Source organism: Abramis brama (genome assembly GCF_963993115.1).
Source record: "Abramis brama genome assembly, chromosome: 18".
Lineage (NCBI taxonomy): Eukaryota > Metazoa > Chordata > Actinopteri > Cypriniformes > Leuciscidae > Abramis > Abramis brama.
The window spans coordinates 9,963,445-9,983,743 of NC_139980.1; the positions used below are offsets into that span (position 1 = coordinate 9,963,445).

Genomic DNA, 20,299 nt, shown 5'->3' on the forward strand with positions numbered 1-20,299 from the left:
GCAGAAAACGGTTATTAATATTCATGCAATGTGCAAGTACAAACTCATAAACACTCTTAATTTTACCTGGAAGAGTCGTGAGAACACATGGAAGGTATACACAGCACAAGACCCATCCGAGTCCGACAACATCTGGTTGACATGGCAACGCCAGGCGTCCTCCTCGTCGTCATAGGCTACGGGTTGGAATGCTGCCAAAATAGCCGAGAGAAAGGGCGACGGAGGTGGCGAGGCCTGGAGTTCGGGAAAGCCGTCTGCATCACCCTCATCTTGACTGTAAACAAAGATGGAAACAACAAGACTCATGTAGAGACGTGAGCACCAACACAAAGAGTCACATCATTCAGGAAGGAAAAACGTAAACAGAGACATGCTGTTCTTTCTCTTAAGCTCTCCCTCCTCTCTCTCTCTCTCTCACTGCAGATGTCCTGTGCTGCAGTGTTGTTACAGTCTAAATCTACTGCAGATGCACAAAATCAAAATAAGCACACACAGATAAAGACACACTTACAGGACTGAAGGGCCGAAGAGCTTGATGAAGCACACAGAGTAGAAGAATTTGAGACCAGTGCTGCTGAAAGATGTGGAGGACATGGCCTTCATCTTCATCCTCACTAACAGCTTTTATCCTTCCCTTCAATGTCTTCCTGCTCTGACGCTCTTTTTATCGCAGTTGCCTCTCTGAGCTCTTTACCTCACGTGTTAGCCTAAATTCTCCCGCTGCGTTTGTGACGTTCTCTGTTTTTCCCTCTCGATCCCTCCCCCACCCGCTGCTGCACCGCACCAGAGCAGTTCCCACACGCGCGGAGAGGCGAATGCAGCCTCTCTTTCTGTTAAATGGATCTCAGCAGCAGAAAGTTGCCAGGACGAGTAAGGAAAGGCCCTCATCGCGCCGTGTATGCGCAAAAATCTAATTAGAGCCCTCTGTTGAATCACTACCTATAATTTTTATTAATAAATCATGTAAGAGTCAGACACATCAGGGCTTAGAGGATGATCTATTGCACTGCAGAGGAAGTGTGTGTGAGTGTTTGTGTATAAGAATGAATAAGGAGAGTTGTGGAGGCACTTTCTGATGTGCTTGGGTACAGATGGCTGACCTTCAAGAGCAATAATGTTGCCAAGTATGAGATCACCATTCACAGCGTTAATAAAACTCACAGCACAACAGAAGCAACACTTAAATGGTATTAAATTGTACAGTGCTGAGCAAAAATAGACTCTGTTTACACCTGGTATTAAGATCTCAGATGATCCGATCAAAAGTGGACAGCAATAAACAGTGGTAAACAGGGTTTAAAACGTTTTGTGATCTGATCACTCAAATTCACTCAAAAACATGTTGCATTTGCAGTGTAAGCACTAATCCATCCTGATGCATCCCAGAAAATAATGTGTTATGTTAAAGTGATGTCTGTTTATGCTCAAATTAAAACTTGGGAGTATATTTGGAAGCAATAGCATGCTGATAATTTCTGTATAAACTACTGCTCAATAAATGCAGCCATGATGAGCATAAGTGACTTATTTCAAAAACATTTAAAAAAAAATCATAGAACCAAAACTTTTGAACAGCAGTGTACATAATTCGATTGCTAAAAAGTTTGCTTGTCATTTCTGCCATTTTAATTCTACCACACTCTATAGCACTGTGAGTGGCCTAACTTAGACAGCATCCTAGGCGCCCTCCTGACCAAAGCAGTTACAAATTATAGGGAATAATTGCAGTTTGGTCAGCCTTTAACTTTAACTTTAACTATATGAGTGTATATTTCATAATGTATTTAATATGTTTTCATAATTTAGAATTTCATATGCTGCACTTCATGTGAGAAAAGCTAGTTGTGTTGCATGCAAGTGACTATTTGAAGAATCCTATGAAGAAGCCTATGAAGTGCATTTAAGATCAGTTACTTTGAGGTTTCATTTTGGTTAGGATACTGCCGTTGAAGGTAGCTGTCTATGTAGGTGGTAGGGTTTTGGAACATTTAGTCATGATTGACTTTCAACCCCATGAATGATTACCACAGAAATCAAACCAACCTGGACATGCCAAAAAAATCAGCCTCCTCTTCTTCGCATCTATCATCTAGCTCTTTCAAAGCCAATGTCACATCCTCGTCACATACTGAATCGGGGGCCGAGTCCAGAGCCAGTGGCAGAACCGTCTCCTCCTCACACATGGAGTCCAAGGCGGAGTCTATGATGGGGTGCGGCAGCACCGGCTCCTCATCGAAAAGGGATCCAGGCGGGCTGTCAATGACCGGTGGAGGAGGGGGGGCTGGATCCAGGTCGTCGGTAGGGTCCTGGGAGTCAGGCAAGTCACATATTTCAGAGCGGTCTGATGGTAGAGGAGGGGCACTGCCAAACCCCGTATCCTCACTGACACTGCTACTTAATTCATCCGCTGCAGTTACACTGGCATCCTGCAAATGTGAACATGGACAGTAAAGGGCAATCAGGAAATGCGGCAAAAGGGGCACCGTTTTTTTGGAGGGCAATAAATAGTTTTTTTTTTTTTTTGTGAGTGCTTTATACTCTAATAATACAAAAATCTGTATTATTAGTGCATATTATTGAAGCTACTTTGCTGTGAATTTGTGTGCATTAAGCACTTAGCAGACCTACTGCCATATTACAACACTCCAGAGCTGTGGCGGTAGAAAGTGCATTTATTTTTACTATGCTGTAAAAACATTCAGGCCAGGTGGGCAGCATGAACATTCTAGTTTAGTTTTTTCTAGTTTTTTATTTATTTTTAGAGCACATTTAAAAACGGCCACTGGCCGACCAAAGTGCTGTACACATAGAAAATACAGCTAATAGAAATTAGTACTAACTTAATACTAAACACAGTTTAAAACAAAACAATCATTATAAGCTAAAAGCAATAGAAAATAAATGTTTTGAGACATGACTTGAACTCAATATACAGTGGGAGCTTGTTCCAGTGTGGGGCCAGCCACTTCAAAAGCTTGTTTACCCCTTGATTTTAGCCGGGTTCTAGGAATCTGAAGGAGAAGTTTCGTTTCAGATCTAAGACTTCTAGTGGGAGAATATAAATGGAGTAAATCAGACCAATAAGAAGATGCTAAATCATTTAAAGATTTATACACCAGTAATAAAATTTTATATTCAAATTTATCAGTAACCAATGAAGGGATCTCAAAAGATCAAATTTCCTCTTTCCCTTCAGGAATCTCGCCACAGCATTTTGAAACACCTGTAAGCGTGCTGTTTGGGACTTTGATACACCAAAATAAAAGGAGTTGCAAATGTCCAAGCGCGAGGTAATAAGAGCATGGATCACAATCTCCATCAAGCGCTTGGGAACATTAAACTTAGAGTGAATGTCACCAAGGGACCCTTAAGCAACGGCACTCACAAAATGGCCTTGCTATACGCTCTCGAAACTTCTATTAGGAGAGGGGGAAAAAAATCAATAATGGTATGGGCTAATCTTTCACCATTGACTTATGATGTAAATGTGACCTGCAGAGGAATAAACCTGTGACATCAGAGGATCTATATTAAATGGACCACTGTGTCTCCATTCATAAATCACATGAAGCACTGAGCTAAATAGCAGCAAACTATAAAATCTATCAAACTCATGGGAAAACATCTTTACCCATAATATATCTGACGAACAGGACTAATTGACTAATGACTAACTGACTAATTCTGTCTTCTACTTCATGAGAACGCAAAAATAAAAGTTATATAAGATATTCATCCATCCATTCTTCAAACCACTTGTCCTCTATAGGGAGACGGGTATACAAGATATTACATGATGCAATTAAATGCATATTTATTTTACATAAAATGTACTAAATTAATAAATACTTATGCATGTGAGAATAAATCAATATGCATGTGCCTTTTTTGCCTATTACTCTAAGAAAGACAAAAGCTATAATAGTTTTTTCATATACTGTTTAGTTTCTTTGTTTAACATTGTCTAAATATTTATTTCTATCTAATAATGTATTAGGACTGTTAAACAAAGACAATAAACTAATGAATATGGGAAAGGGGAGCTCCTATGCTCTCGGCACTGTCAAAATAAAAGTCCTACTTCTGACACTTATCTGCCAAATTTATATTTATAATTTAAAAATAATTATCAGAGATACATCTTCGTTCACAACTTAAAACTGATTGCTGAAGGTTCAAACTCTTCATTTACCACACAATAAATGCAATGGGTGACAAACTCACATGAGCTCAATTTCACATAAAACTACAAATCTTTGAGATGCATGATGGACAATTTGTCATCATGATAAATTCCAGCAAACAACATGAATGATAGTATAACATCTCTGGGAACAAACTGTTCCATCTCAGACTCATGTTTTATTCAAACCTACTTTAAGGAGACAACTAAGAAAAAAAGAAAAACAAACATCTAATTGAACGAACTTGAGTTTCTCTTTTTCCTTCTCCTCCTCCTTTCTATTTATGAGTCTAATGCATTAACAGAAGAAGGGAGGGTGGCGTGGAGCCAAAGTAGAGGCGGTATTAGAGAAAGCTTTTAGGCATTCTTGGCTGTGGTGGCCACGCAGATGAGTAAGACTATCGATGGTTTTATCTCGACTCATTACGCTAAGAGCTGGAGAATGACAGGAGAGATGCCCTTGAGCTGATATTGAGGTATGACTGGACTGGACTCAACTGGTCTTAGCTGGACTAAGTATTGATAAAAAGTTGTTCATTCATTAACATCAAAATAAGGGGTATTATGCTATGAGTTGTATAAATGTGTCATTTAAACATCAACCAAATGAACTGGAATAAAAAATAATGCCGATATCAGCAGTTAGTTAAGTTACAGTGTTAGTAACATGGCTGGCTAAAGCCTGTTAGTGGTGTTTAATGTTCTCTCAGTCGGGCTGTGCATCCTTTTTTACTTGATTACAATACTGGATGGCTGCTCTTTACCCAAAAACTAACATTCATCACTTAGTCACCCTTATGTCTTTCCAATGAAACACAAAATGTACTTTGAAGAATCTTCACGCTGCTCTTTCCACACAATGAAAGCATAGAGTGACCAGGGGTTGACAAGTTTTACAAAGAACACAAAAGAGCTCCATAAAAGTTGTCCAAACCATTCGTGCCATATATTCAAAGTCTTCTGAAGTCATACGATAGCTTTGTGTGTGAGGAACAGATTGATGTTGTCATTATTCACGGTAAGTCTTCCTCTCTGCTGTAGCTCTCAAATATCATTCCAGTGTTGTTGTTAGTGTCATTTTTGGTAGTTAAAATAAAACTAAAATAAAATATAGATTTAAAATAAAGAACTTAAAAAATAAAAAAACTTAACTGAGAAATTATTAATTATAAAAATGTATAAATGAGAGATGTTGCAGCTAACCATTAAACTAAGTTGAAGTACTAAAATTACTAAACCAAAAATAAATTAAAAAAATGACAAAAGTATATAAATAATACAAATAACACTTGTACATATTCAAACGATGTCATTGACACCAAATGTCATTGGTTAAGTTTAAACTGTTATCGTATTGCTTCAGAAGACTTGAAATATAATATATTAATAATATATAGTAATTTGAACTATCTTTTTTTTGGTAGTTTTGGAGCTTGACAGCATGCGGTTACTATTCTTACATTGTATGGAGAGAAAAAAAAAGAACATTCTTCAAAAAAAATGTATTTGTGTCCCACTGATCAACAACATGAGGGTGAGTAAATGATGACAATTGTCTGGGTGAATTATTACTTTAACAGTGATTTAAAAAGGACAATATCAACATACATGAGTTTCTGCTCATTTTCTACACTGTGTGCTTAACCTCATCCCTAGCTGTATTTACAGGCAATCCCCACGCTTCTGGAAGCTCTTGCAGATGCTATCTGGAGTACAATTGATGGTTGGCAAATAGATAAGCATGTTTAAACGGATCATTTGATATCTATGACTATAATCAGTCCATGTAAAACAGTCAGGGATTATGCAATACAAATGGCCAAAATGAAGAAAATGCACCTACTTAACTCATGTTTGTGGATACTGCCTTTTAAACCCCCGTAGAATGGTGGTATAGTTTTCCATAATACTTACGATGAGGCTTCAGGTCCTTGGATAGCAGCGAGAGGTCATCATCAGAGCCTAAAGCGTGTTAACGTCTGTGTTTTTCAACATTTCTGGGACCAAATTTGATGTAGTTCTAGCACAGCAGGCCTGAGGTGTATTTTTGTCCCTGATGATAATCTCTTCCCCAATTACACATCAAGCAAGCAAGCAGGCCCCACCCTCATAGCAGTCAATCATTAGCTAATGTCAATGATGGCAAGTGTCCCATAAAGCAACCCAGTGTGAGGAAAAGAGAATGTGCCAGCATTTTGGCAAAGGAAACCGACAGTGCCTAGTGTTCAAAACCCAATAGTTTCTAGAAACACTCTAGCAGCAAAAGATTGACATTGACACCATTGGATGATAGGGGGAATTTGATAGACAAGAAAACAGCAGCAGTTAACTCCACAAGAGAGCAAAAAGCGAATGGCTAAATAGCATCCGTGCACCACAATTTATTGAGATTCCTGATTGATCCCACCTCAGGCAGCTGGCTGCTATTGCTGTCAGAGTGGGCGGTCTCATGGGTGGGGCTGTCTGGGCGGGGTAGCGGTAGGGTGGGTGTGGCCTCTTCAGTCAGGACACTACTGGAGGACTCTTGTGACTGCTGGAGCGAGTCCAAGTGATTGGATATGGCATCATCCGTCGCAGAATCACTATTAAGCTGCGTAAAAAAAGGAAAATTGATCAATATTTAGTTAAAGTGTAGTATAACATAGCATTTGCTGTAGAAGTCTCTGCACTAAGTGTTATGTTGCATGGTGTACGTAATGGATTAATGAAAAGTAGTTCCTGAGTTCTGCACTTTTTAATATTTCATATCATGACATCATGCGGCATGCCAGACAAAATTATGTGAACCTGGCAAGACCAATTGACCATATGCACGGTTACTTCCTGATTTCCGGTGAACTGTTAGCTGTCATTCTGTACTGGCTGTACATCGATATAAAACTATCAATGGTTGACTTTTTAATTTCGCATTTATATTTTAATGCGGTTTTCACACTTAACTAATTTGCCAATAAACCAGTTTTATTGATTGCACTAAAGATGAAGTTAATGGGAACTAGGGCTGGTCCGAATACCATTTTTTGAGCTTCGAAGCTTTGGTAGTAATGAACATCGAATATTCGAAGCTTCGGAGAGAGGGTGCTGAACATATTCTTCTCTCTAATAAAGGCAGGAATCTCTATGTGTCTGTCTGCCCGTTTGCATTATTATTATTTCGAGAACCGTTCATCCAATCGACTTCACACGGGAGTGCAGTGTTGCATTTGGTGCAATATAAATGGACACGCGAGACGCCGCGACACATTCAGAATTTAAACTTTTAGTAAACTACAGAACAGCGCGAGCGGGAAGCGGCGCACCTCACACGGGCAGGGCTTATATTCTCCGAAAACGGACACGGCACTAGTGATATAAAACGCACACACACAGGTCTGTTAAATTAAGCAATACTTTTAAGGTAGTCTAATATTTTTCTGACTAACAAATTACTGATACAGTAAAGGGTAGATTTAAATAAATAAAAAAAAACGAAATTTAAATAAAGAAAAACGAAATTTAAATAAAGAAAAAACGAAATTTAATTAAAGAAAAAACGAAATTTAAATAAAGAAAAACGAAATTTAAATAAAGAAAAACAAAATTAAGTTAAATTAAAAACGAGATCAATTTAGATTGATAATAACGGGTAAAAAGGCTAATACATTTTGTTTCTATTATTCTATTTTCCACAATGTCAAAGCAATGCAGATTAAACCCAAAACACAAGCTCAGACATGCACTTCGGTCCATACAAACTCCGCTGTTCTGCGCTCTAGCCAGAGAACACTCTCCATTGCTGGACACTTAAGCGTCGGTTCTGTTTCTAGCATGCACGCGTTTTCCGCGTGGCTCGAGCCGCGCCTGAGACGCGTGTCTCATGCAGGCAGTGTGCAAACTCCCAACCTGTTAACATGGAAATGAAATAAAAACGGACACGCCACGCAGCCAGTGTGTCGCCGGCCTTATTCAAGCGCGAATGAGAACAGTTTCGCGGGGGATCCCAGGTGTGCAAAAAACAAACAAAAAAAAACGAATATTCGAATGTCAAATTTTGAAATCGAATACCAACCCACCGAACGATTATTCGAATATTCGGGTCCAGCCCTAATGGGAACGTTAAGAAACACGATGTCTCTAATTGGACACACACACGGAACATTTTTCCAGCCCTTCAAATGTTATTATTAAGGTGATGACCAAAAGCATTATTTGTCTCCATTTGTAAAACCAAAAGTTTCAAGATGTAGGAAATACAATATTTGATAGATACAACATTGAAAATACCGACACACCAACCGGTGATATTTCATCAGAATTTTTCAAGCTGGCTTATATCATCGCGGAAGTTCTTAAGAACGTTCCGTGCATATGGTCAATTGCATTCAAGTCTTATTCAAACAGTGTAGGAGGAAAAGGACAAAAACAGGAAAAGGAAGATGACTTTCACTCAGCAGCGTTTAAAGGATCAGTTTTCTTTAGCTCTGTTTAGAAGCTCATGCCCCATAGCAAGCGAAAGGGTGCAATAATAATAAATTATTAGAGGTTTGAAATATAAAATATTATTAAGCTTGGATCTAAACATTCATGCAGAAAAACTATATGAAGCAGTTTAAGTAATGAGAGGGCCCACAAGGAATATGCAGATTATTTAAATTTTTTGTCCCAAACATTTTCTGCTGATTTTTGTGAAAATTTAGAGGCCGGAATACACTACAAGACTTATACCCAGATTTTTGCACCGATTTACAGACCAGTCGATGCTAGTTGATGAAAGTCATCAAGACATCACAGAAAATCACGTTATGATGAATACGGACTCTGACTTTTTTAGCTTCAGACTATGAATCCATCCAGTCCGAGGATTTCAAACATGTTGATATTTTAAGCAGATTTAAGAACACATATTGTTTTCATCTGTCATGTGTCTCCTAGCAACAAGGCACATGTTTCTTTGATTTTGTGTCAGATTAAAAAATGTGTGCAGTTCATTCCAGATTTAATTAGAGACTTAAATATCTTGTCTTTAGCTGAAAGTATAATCAAATAATTTATAAACACGCAAGACGACATGCAACCGTATTAAAGACAAATTAAAAGACGTATTAAAGACGTATTAAAGACAATTAAAGACAATTTAAACCGTGTCTAAATTTCGTGTAAATCTGGAAAAAATTCTGTGTGAGCATTAAAATGAGATCATGCTATCTAAACAATTATGCCAAAGTTAGTATAAGAATGCAAGACAACTAAACCCATGTATTAATAGTTTCTCTGACTGGCTAATTGAGCACTAAAAAAGACAGAAAAAAAGGTCCCCATCACCTTTCTTAACCCCATCAAATAAAAAGAGGGATTCAAAACAGAAGCAAGGGTCAGATAAGGGCTTTGAAATGCTAAAAAATCAATAGCTGGCTTGGCTGGGCGGCAGGGAGAAGTGCAGAGGGCACTTATCTAAATACACCGGAAGTGCGGGCTATGCAGAAAGCAAGCGTCTAACCCCGCCTAGGTAGGCCGCGGCAGCGTCTAAGCCCAATTTGGCGCACAGACACACCATGCCGGTGCCCCCTGTGTGGAGGGGGCCCAGAGGAGAATGGACTTACGAGGTTGGAGCGGGTGAGAATCTGGCTAGCGCTCAGTACCTCCTCCTCAGATGACTCATCGGTGTCCTCCGGCTGGATGAGACTGGGCGTGCTGCCGGAATACTGGCAGTCCTGCAGAGACGGAGTGTCACCTTTGTCAATGCTATCCAGAGACCGACGCCGCACACCCCAGTTGAAATTGTCCATACTCTCCCCCTGCAGGTGGAAAAGAAGAAAGCCAATAAGAGGAACGCAGATCAACTTTAAACTGCACACTATGTGAATTATACAGAAGGAAAAGGTTAAGAAATTAAATTAATACAAAAGACGACAATATGCACAACGCAACCACAGAGCACAGTCAGGGAACACTGAGAACTCAACAATGACCATTTAAAAGATGCTTCATTTTCTACTTTAAATGAAAATGGTTTAATTTGCACCATCCATGTACTTGCGACAACAAGTACTACATTAGCTACAATTCTAAAAACAAATCCACTTGATTGGCTAGCAGGAAATGGCATCTGATTTTGTGCAATTTCTGAATGGGTGCAAATTTTCAAATGAATAACGACACCAAACAATTATAGATTAAAACACAAACTTTTCCCTGAACACTGCTTCAAACTTACCTGAAGCTCCTGGACGCAAAAGAGGAAAAAAGATAATATGAGTGTTAGGGAGAGTTAAGACACTGAGATAATGTGGAGGTGCACAAACAGACACAGGTAATGTCAAGGAAATACACACACTGACTCTTTCTTTGTTTACTTTTGTTAAAGATGAATCATGTATCAGTTCTGAGATGTTTGTAATAAAACACTTTGAGGATTGATTGCTAACGATAAAAATATGAGGCAACATGCCCAGAGCATTTGGGCTCACCTCTCCATCCTCCAACTCAACATCCAGGAAGTCAAAGTCCTTGAAGACACCAAACTGCTGTTCACTTCCACAATCTTCTGCTTGCACCTCCTCCTCCCGTGTCACTTCCTCTACAGTGGGGATCAGACTAGTCTGCTGGTCACCTGCATCCAAATCCTCATTTGAAGAGAACACCACCTACAGAAAAGAGGTGTAATTAGCCATTGCTAAAATTATTCAGCCTAATAACATTCTGATTAAGAGAAGAAAAACGTACAGATGGGTTTTTAGGCAGGCCGGACTCTGGGCCACATAGAGACAGGACATTCATCAGTTTCTCCCGAGTTCTCCTCTAAAAGCAGATAACAACATTACCATTAAAATTAAAATTAGAATTTAAATAAAAAATATCATTCAAAGCTCTAGTTGACAGGTTTTCATAATAGTTGACACTACCTGTGAGAGCTGTGGTCTCTTCCAGCTGACTGGCACCAGCCCATTTGAATTGGAGCCAGAGGAAGTAGAGGAGGTGCTTCTTGTCACGGCAATTACCTGTGGTTTTCCGTTACGCCCCGCTGCACTTCGCTGGTCTCCATACTTATGACCTATGATAGGTGTCTGTGGGTCAAAGGTAAAAAAAATACTGTCAAAAAAGATACTATGATGAGGTAACTACAGGGTGGGCCATTTATATGGATACACCGTAATAACATGGGAATGGTTGGTGATATTAAAGTCCTGTTTGTGGCACATTAGTATATATTAGTATACACCACCCATCTTGAGGAGTTTGCCCCCTCACATATACTAATGTGCCACAAACAGGACTTTAATATCACCAACCATTCCCATGTTATTACGGTGTATCCATATAAATGGCCCACCCTGTACAATAGACATTCAAACAAAATAAAAGACCAAGCACCTCTGAGATGTCAAAGTGGAAGTCCAATGTTTTTCCTGGCAGCTCTTTAGATGAGTTGTTGAATATGCGAGTGAAAGCGATCTCCGGGGAGCCGGTCGACTCCGTGCTGTAGGAGCGCTGCACCTCATCAGGGACCACCAGACTCGCTGAGCGGGACACCACCAACTTCAGAATGTTCTGGGCCTCCTTCCAGTACGGACTCTGTGGCAACGCACAGACACAACAAACAACAAAACTCTTGAGCCATTTTTTTACAATACCTATTTAACCTCGAGGGACTCACAAGATGAAAAGCTTCAATAAAGACCACAGAGTAGGAAAGCGATGATGCAGCTTAAAGTTACTCAAAAGCGCCTCCAAAAGCAAACAGCCTCCGGGCCATTCATACAGACAAATACACACTACAGCAAAGTCCACTCTCCAGTACCGTGAAATGGGACAGGCATACTAAAACCTCTGGAGGGACTGATGTTCTAATTGTTAACAACAGAAAGAGTAGGTTGTACACACACCTGTACATATTTGCCAATAATCTTCATGATTTCCAGGTTGAACTGTTTGACAGGAGCAGCAGACAGGTCAATGTGACTCAGTAGACTGTAGATGATCTGTAGTAAAGACTGCTGCATGCTGTTTAGTCCTTTCTCCAATAACTAAAACAGAAGAGATTATATACATATACTCGAGTTACATGACAGCGCAGTTCAGCTTTGAAAAATGTGTCTTGAGAGTCTCGTTAAGTGAGCAAATACTGTTATATAATAATAATAATAATAATAATAATATATAACATAATATAAGCATACATTTATATACACTGGCGTTTAAAAGTTTGGGGTCAGCAAGATTTTTTTTGGGAAGAAATTAATAATTATATTCAGCAAGCGTGCATTAAATTGATAAAAAAAAATACAGTAAATACTTTTTATTTCTATTTTTTTTTACAAAAGATTTCTGTCAAATAAACACCGTTTTTTGAAACTTTCTATTCATCAAAGAATCCTGAAAAAATGCACCACAGTTTCAACAAATTGTACAGTAAGCAGCACAACTGTTTTTTAACATTGGCGGCGTTTTTAACAGGGAGGCAGATTTATAGCTGTTTGAAAAAGAAGATTAGATACTTAAACTGTAAACACTTAAAAAATATCCCAACTTAGTTCCAACTGTATGACTCAATCAAATTCATCTCACCTCAGCTAGGTATGTGACCAGGTTGAAGGTGATTTCAGAGAAGGAGTCGTGCAAGTAGCGGCACACCACGTTGATCCAGTTGGTGCTGTCTCGCGAGTAGCTGTGCGTTGAGTACAGGCTCATCATGTGAGCCAGGTTGGCCAGTGTGGCTGACTTTTCCTCAGCGCACACTTTGGCGATCCGATCAGCAGTCTCTTTACAGAACCCTGTGGGGTTGTCAAAGTGCTGGACCAGGTGCGGCAGAAGGCACAGGATATTCAGAGGAAAACCTAATAGGGAATAAGTTAAGACAATAAATACATGGATACACACTCTCATTCATTTTTAAGACCCAGGTATTCATAACAAAATCTCAGATTTTAAAATGTTCCAAAACCATGGGCGCACCTCCTAGCTGTGAGGGGTCTATGAGTGTGTGTCGGGACACAGTGATGAGTTTACTGAGGAGGTGAATTGTGAGCTCTTGCGTTGCAGCTGAAGTGAAACCCTTCAGAAAGAGCGTCAGCAGGCCGGGGAAGTTGTACCACTTCAGTTTGGCCTGCACTCTCTCCAGCTTCTCCCTGCTGTCCACCTTCTCCAGGGGCATCTGGGCCAGCAGTCGGTTCAGCAGCCTGAGTGCCAGCAAGTACTCAAACTCATAATCGGACTCTAGCAGCGACGTAGCAATCCAGAAGACTGTCGCCATCAGATTGGTGGGATCCATCGGTGGCACCACCTCACCAGATCCTACTCCATTTCCACCTCCTCCATCGCCTCGGCCACCACCCTCTCGTAATGATGATAAGCTCCGAGTGCGGGCAAGGTTGCCGTGGCTGCCGCCCAAGCGGTCGGCTACATCAAGGGTATTGCTGCGGCGACGGTCTCCAAGGCGCTCACCCATCAGACTGGCACGGAGGGAGTTGCTGCGAGTGTGGCTGTAATGGACATGCAAGAAACTTCCACTGCCGAGGTTTAGCTGACCGGTACTTTTCCTGTTACTGGCAAACTTGGTACCCTGCAGAGGATCATGGGAGGCCCTACAGGAGATGGAGACAGCATTTTTAGTAATGTGCTGTATACGATGGAAATAATATTTTACCGTAGCAGAGCATGTCTTACTGTGAGAGTGCAGTAAGCAGGTCATAGCTCTTCATCGTTTCAGCCAGAGTGTCTATACCAGCCTCTAGCGTCAACAGCAACTCAATAACAAAACCCTGCGGGAGACAGATGAAACGTTTGATTATGACTGTACAGGGATCAACACTTAAAGGCCCACTGAAGTGCCTTGAAACGTACTGCATTATTCAATGTGTTGATGTAATTTCCACTGAAACAGGAAGATAGGGCGGGACATATCAAACAGCTCCTCCCCTTTTTCAAAATAGCCAATAGCATTTCATTTATATCACAGCGCGGCCAGAGCCGTTGAGCTTGGTAAAGCTGCAGTTTCCTCTTCATCTCTAACCATTTCATCTTTGTTGAAATTCAATTTTAAAATCTAAAATTGAAAATTTATTGAACAATGAATCTTGGAAAGTTTCAAGGATATTATATTAATATTTATTTTGTTTACTCTTTTCTGACAAGAAAGGTCAGCAAAAGATTTTTATAACAAAACAAAATATATATTATATTTAAAAACAATTTTTTTATTTAAATATAAACATATTTATTTAATACAGAGAAAGTTTAATAAAAATCTTTTGCTGACAAAAATATCAGATTTTTTAATAAAAAAACTATATTTAAAATATATAAAAATGTATTTAAATATACATAAATATAAAAAGAAAGTTTAATAGAAAATAAAAAAAACTTTCTGACACTAAAATCGCTACTTAGGCCTCATTTACACTGCAGGTCTTGATGCCCAATTCTGATTTGTTGCCTATATCCAATTTTTTTTACCATTTGTTTACACGTTCTTTCAACCATGACCCATATCAGATTCATGTGTTTGCACTTGCCATACTATCCGAAACATGCTTAAAGGGTCACGACACCCTAAACCAAAATTTCTGAGATTTTAACAGAGGTATGTGTGTTGAACACCATTGAAGACAAAGTTAGCATCTGTTAGATTTAATAGTAGGGGGAAAATGGTTAAATTTTAGTTTTTATACGCTATTTTCGTCTTCCTGGTTTAAAATCTTCATCGTGTCCACGTCACTGGCTGTGACGTGGCAGAGCACTATAGTACTCTGGGTAGGGTTGCACCAGTCGTTCGTAAGTTCTTTCTTAAATTGGAACGTAAAGTCCACACTAGAGGTTAGTAACTACTAGCTAGTTTGTAACTAACTCTGAACTTTATTCCGTTGCACCATTTGTTCGTAAGGCAGAACATAGCTAGTAGGTCGTAAGCTCTCCGTAAAGTAATGCGTAGTCGCATAATATGACGTTTAGCCTCGATGATCCAATAGCAGCCTTCAAATACGTGAGCAGATGTTGTGTTGAAATGCTGTGAATTTCAGTTTATCCTTCATTCTTTTGCCTCACGTTACTAACGGTAAAAATAAGTTTCCATTAAATACGATACTTGATCATGAATAGCATAAGTGTTTTTATATGTAAATAACATTCAGAAACTGTATTTGAAATGAAATGAATAAGGATCAATAAATAAATATTGATGCAAAAAGCATAAGAAATTACGTTTATTGATTATGACTGATATTTGACATGCACAACATGGACCGATGCGCACAGCGGCGCGCTGTTTAGGACGGGTTTGTGTTAAAGATAGCCGCTAACAAAGTAATCTTTTCACATAATGTTCTCTCTCTTAAAATGTAAGCGAGTGTAAATGTCAGCATAATCATATATGTCTAAAGAATTGAAGTCTGTCAGGTAAAAGAAGAGCTTATTGATGCAGTTCAGTCTGTCTGATATTTTATTCCATCCGTTACTCCTGATCGGAGGCTGCCGTAAATATTTAGTTTATACGTAGAGTTACGATTCAACTAAGTTTAATGGTGCAACGCAAAAATATTTAGAAGTGCGTAAGTCGTAACTTAGTGTCCATTTACGTCAAAACTAGGCTAAGTTATAACTTACGCACAGCTGGTGCAACCGGCCCCAGATGACTCATCGGTGTCTCATAATTATTAATGACTGAGTTTTTTATCCAATGAGAAGACACTTTCTATTAATTATTCATGACACCACGTGGATCTTTCCAATGACAGACATGTCAACAACCTATGATATCGCGTAGTAGATGAGAGAGGCAATGATGGGACGCGCGTTTGTTTTAGTGGTGCAAAAGTTCCAGTGCATCTTTCCCCGCGATGCTGCCAGGGCTAGACTCTGACTGCGGGCGGCTGGTTGGCCATCAACCACGGACACATCTAATGTGTGTGTAGCAACCATTCAACAGGAGAATGGTGGACTTCGACCTTGTACACCAATACAAGTTTCGTCTTGCGAGTGATGCGGTCCCGAGGACTTTTCTATCGCTTCAGAGGTGTGTGTGTGTGTGTGTGTCTAAAATGTAACCCTGACCGTTTTACTTGCCTTTTGTTAAATAATCACTCGTTATTAAAATTTAGATATTTCGATAATACCTCAATTGTATGGAACGTATGCTTAATTTGTGCAAATTTCTGTCACTGTCCATCTTTATTATGTGGGTTTAGGGGGCGCGTAGATCTAGGCTATGTACGGAACGTTTTTTTTTTTAAGCGAATTTTTATTTTTTATTTTTAATATATGCATTTATAGTGTGTATATAAGTTAAACAAATATATATTTTATAATGACATAATTATACATATACATCTGCATTTATATGTTTTAAATACAATTATAAGGTATCAGTGCATTTCATTAGACTATAACTTTGCCAGCTATAAAAAAATCTAGCATTTCCTCACGTGTTACCACTGATTTTTAGTGACAGTCGATATGCATGCATGGGCCACTGGCGATAACAGTCCCCCCTCTCCCCTGCCGTGCCACACCACACCCACTCCCCTCCCTTCTTCTCACAGCCACCACGCCCAATTAAGTTGCATTTTTTTTAAAAGATTGTGAGCTAGACTTGAGCTGAAAGAGGGGGGTGTCGTGACCCTTTAAATGGTTAAATTCTCTTGCACAGATGGACGAACGCGAAATATGCCTGATGCTAGCTCTGCGATATATGCAAAGTTCGCCAAACATCACCATGATTTTGAAGTGGAGGAGGACGAAAAGTGCCATCATTGCAGCCTGCGCATTTGCTTCAGTTATTGTATGCGAGAGAGATCTCAGGACTGGTGGGACCATATTGTGTTTAAATATTGGCTTTAACGAGGAGCAGTGGGTCCGAAATTTTAGGATGAGCAACCTTTGATATGTCGTGTCAACGTTTGTCCACATTCCTCTCCTACGACGACACCTGACACCATCCGTCCCTTTGCAGATGCGCTTCGGGGTTGCTCTCGTCATTAAACCGCGGAGACGTAGCCTAATGCCTCAGAAAATCCGCTCTGCCTGTTTACATGACAGTCGCATTGGCACATATCGGATTTATATCCGATTTATTTCCACATATGATTGAGGCCTGAAACCGATCTCGAAACATCTGAATGCATGCGTTTTTTTCCTGTTTACACGGTCATAGAACATATCCGAACTTTGTCACATATGAGCAAAAATCGGAATTGGGTCACATTTCACTGACAGTGTAAACGAGGCCTTGTTGTAGTAGTAGGGCCAATGAAAATCTGAAGTACTGGCCCTGATCAGGTCAGCAGACAAAAAAAAAATCCTTATTATTGAGCCCTGCTGTTGCTTTCTCATCGGTACTTCCGGAACAGTGGGACACTTCTATATACCTGAGCCTCTTCCCCTGGATCTCCCACAGTCTCTACCAGACGAGACAGCACATCTGACAACGTGGAAGCTGTGAGTGGCTGTTTTAGCGCTCTGAAGATCTGGAAGGAGCGACCGGCATAGTGCCGTGATGAGCAGGACAGAGCGGTCTGCAAAGCAACTTCACTCAGCTCCTGCTCCAACTGATAACCTAATCAAACATACATCACAAAAATCAATCATAGACTAAACATTTCGATTCACTACAAGTGAAAAATTATGTATTCCTCCATATAGAAGTTGGTCCACTACATAATGCAGTGAAATTAGCATATGCCATGTCTTACCGGACGGTGTCTGTTTGAAGACGTTGACAACATGACGAAGGAATACACTAAGCTGATCAGCACTCTTGATGTTGGGGTTTTTAGGAGAGACGTCTTCATGGTTCCACAGCGGACCACGCTTCCTATGGGCCAACCAATCAGAAGAACAGATTTAGAAGAAGTGACACGGCAGAAAATATCTAACAGAGAACAAAGGCAAAGCAGGCTCACACAACTCCCAGTAAACAAACAAACTGTATGTATAAAAACACTCTGAATCAAATGTTCACACAGAAACGAGACTGAGCACACACACACCCGCATGCAAGGCAACAATACCCTCTCCTGTTAGACATGGCTGCAGGCAGAGGGAAAAATACAATAACTTAACACAAAATAAATGCTCATTCAATATGTATCCAGGGAAACTTGCCAGGAACAACATTAATGTTTGGTAACAAGACTGAAGAAACGCATTGTTATTTTATCCACCCTTCCCATCTTAATATGCAGAGACAACTATGAGGAAAGTCATTTTACAAAAAAACGTGCCCTATCATGGACCCCAGTTGGACTTGCAGTTCTCCTTTAACTTCAACAGGGTCAACAGTTCTGAAAAGGGATGTGTAATATGGCCAAAAATATCATTAAAAAAATGTTTTTCATAACATTTGATATCAATATTTATAAAGATACTCAATATCTGATATTTATTTCATATCATTAATAGGGAACAAAACAAATGCATTCTATGTTTGTTAGACCTCAAGAATGAATGTAAACATAATTTATTTTAGTTAAGTAAACTAAACTCCAAAGGGTAAGCTGTACCTCTTAACTTAGGGCCCAATGAAATATGTTATTTTTCCCAAAACATTTTTACCTACCTAAATTCTGTGTTTCCTGTTTGTTGTCTGTGTTTTCTGTATTCTATGTTTTACAGTTTAATACAAATTTATCCTCAAAAATAGTGTCTATTAAAATAATCGTTAACACATTTTTGGAAAACTTTGAGTTTCAGTGTATATTGGATGATAACTTTTATCAAATGAAATTGTGTGAGAGTAGATCCGGTGATTAAAATCATGCAGAGTTTCTCATATAGTGAGAAGGGAGATGCTAAAAACACCATGAGCATCATGTAGTATGTGCAGTAGACTAAACTGTGCTGCTCACACACGTGAGATTCAACTACATGTGTCGAAAATTACTCTCATTACACAAAAAGTTTAATACTGACATCATGGATTTATTTTGTTCGATAAATACTGATACCAATCTATTGCCCAGCCCTAGCTCTAAAGCACCCTGGAGTAAAATTCCCCCTAAGAGGAAGACTTTGACATAGTAGCGTGCAGTGACTCCCTCACCTTGAGCTGATGAACTCAATGAGGTTTTTGACCTTCTCGTCCTGCTCTGCAGACAGGTCCACCTCATTAAGGAGAGTAGGGGGGAGGTGAGGCAGGACTGTGCTGCCCAGACTGATACTAGAGGATGTGGAGCTGGAGCTCAGGCCAGAGTCTGTCATTGGAGATGGCTGGTAGTCTGGCATCAGCTCTGTGACACCTGGGAGACAAATCAATTCACAATTATTAGTATAAAAACACTGGAACATGGCAAATATTGTAATTGGTCATTATCAATTAGGTAGAAATGTCTATGTAACAAAACACGCTGTGCTTTAAAGTACCTGTGAGGTTGAACTCCTGAAGAGCGGGTTTGACTGTCAGAACTCTGGGCTCGTTCAGCTCGCGGTTGCGGAGCAATACAGATGCCAGTGACTGGACGCTGCTGTTGGTGCCCTGGACCACCAGCAGGTGGAGCAGTAAACGTTTGCAGTGTTCATAGACCTCTGGGTGCTGATGGTCAAAACCTACACACACAAATAAACACAGAGCATTGTAGGACATACAGTGTGGCACTTTCCAGGGTTAATGATTTAAATAAACTGTAGAGCTGTGTATGCGTTACCTATAAAGATGGCATGCAGCAGCAGGTGAAGGTACGCGCTCCATTCCACTTTGACCCCGTGGTCTACAATGAGGTCAGTCAGCAAGATCACAGCAATGTTACACCTGTAAAGAAATGACAGTGTGTTGTCAGTGGTCAAAGTTCAAGGAGAACAACACTAACATAGGACACACTGAGTATGTCCTTTACCTGTGCAAGGAGACTCCAGGTGTGGTGGTCTCAGGCAGGTAATCAATAAGTGGTGACCAGCAGCCACCAGTGGGAGGAAACGGGAGAGGCTCTGGCTGGTTATGATCCATCACCTTTAGACGCCAGTTAGCGTAGACAGGCATAGAGTCGCCTAAAGAGAAAAACAACGAGATCATCGAGTTGGAGGTCAGTGATATTTCTCTTATGCTCACCAAGGATGCATTTATTTAATCAAAAATACAGGAAAAACAGTAATATTGGGAAATATTATTAGAATTTAAAATATCTGTTTATCTATTTTAATATTTTAAAATGT

The 20,299-nt window shown here is 39.8% G+C and overlaps 1 protein-coding gene across 9 annotated transcripts in view; it reads right to left on the reverse strand.

The window, feature by feature from the left end:
* The window catches only part of fryl (furry homolog, like), a 103,409-nt gene that overhangs the window by 9,089 nt on the left and 74,021 nt on the right, over positions 1 to 20,299 (reverse strand). For 7 of the 9 annotated variants that reach the window (XM_084091474.1, XM_084091470.1, XM_084091468.1 and 4 more), the window contains 18 exons: positions 19,984 to 20,134; positions 19,795 to 19,898; positions 19,514 to 19,696; positions 19,194 to 19,389; positions 17,845 to 17,966; positions 17,521 to 17,708; positions 13,826 to 13,920; positions 13,115 to 13,743; positions 12,728 to 12,996; positions 12,046 to 12,186; positions 11,534 to 11,734; positions 11,065 to 11,226; positions 10,886 to 10,960; positions 10,630 to 10,806; positions 9,763 to 9,957; positions 6,591 to 6,773; positions 2,044 to 2,426; positions 67 to 274 (listed from right to left, as the gene is read on the reverse strand). In XM_084091474.1, coding sequence (XP_083947600.1) covers positions 67 to 274; positions 2,044 to 2,426; positions 6,591 to 6,773; positions 9,763 to 9,957; positions 10,630 to 10,806; positions 10,886 to 10,960; positions 11,065 to 11,226; positions 11,534 to 11,734; positions 12,046 to 12,186; positions 12,728 to 12,996; positions 13,115 to 13,743; positions 13,826 to 13,920; positions 17,521 to 17,708; positions 17,845 to 17,966; positions 19,194 to 19,389; positions 19,514 to 19,696; positions 19,795 to 19,898; positions 19,984 to 20,134 — 3,662 coding nt within the window. The remainder of the gene's footprint in view (positions 1 to 66; positions 275 to 2,043; positions 2,427 to 6,590; positions 6,774 to 9,762; positions 9,958 to 10,629; positions 10,807 to 10,885; positions 10,961 to 11,064; positions 11,227 to 11,533; positions 11,735 to 12,045; positions 12,187 to 12,727; positions 12,997 to 13,114; positions 13,744 to 13,825; positions 13,921 to 17,520; positions 17,709 to 17,844; positions 17,967 to 19,193; positions 19,390 to 19,513; positions 19,697 to 19,794; positions 19,899 to 19,983; positions 20,135 to 20,299) is intronic. The other 2 variants (XM_084091471.1, XM_084091469.1) reach the window with 1 other exon arrangement.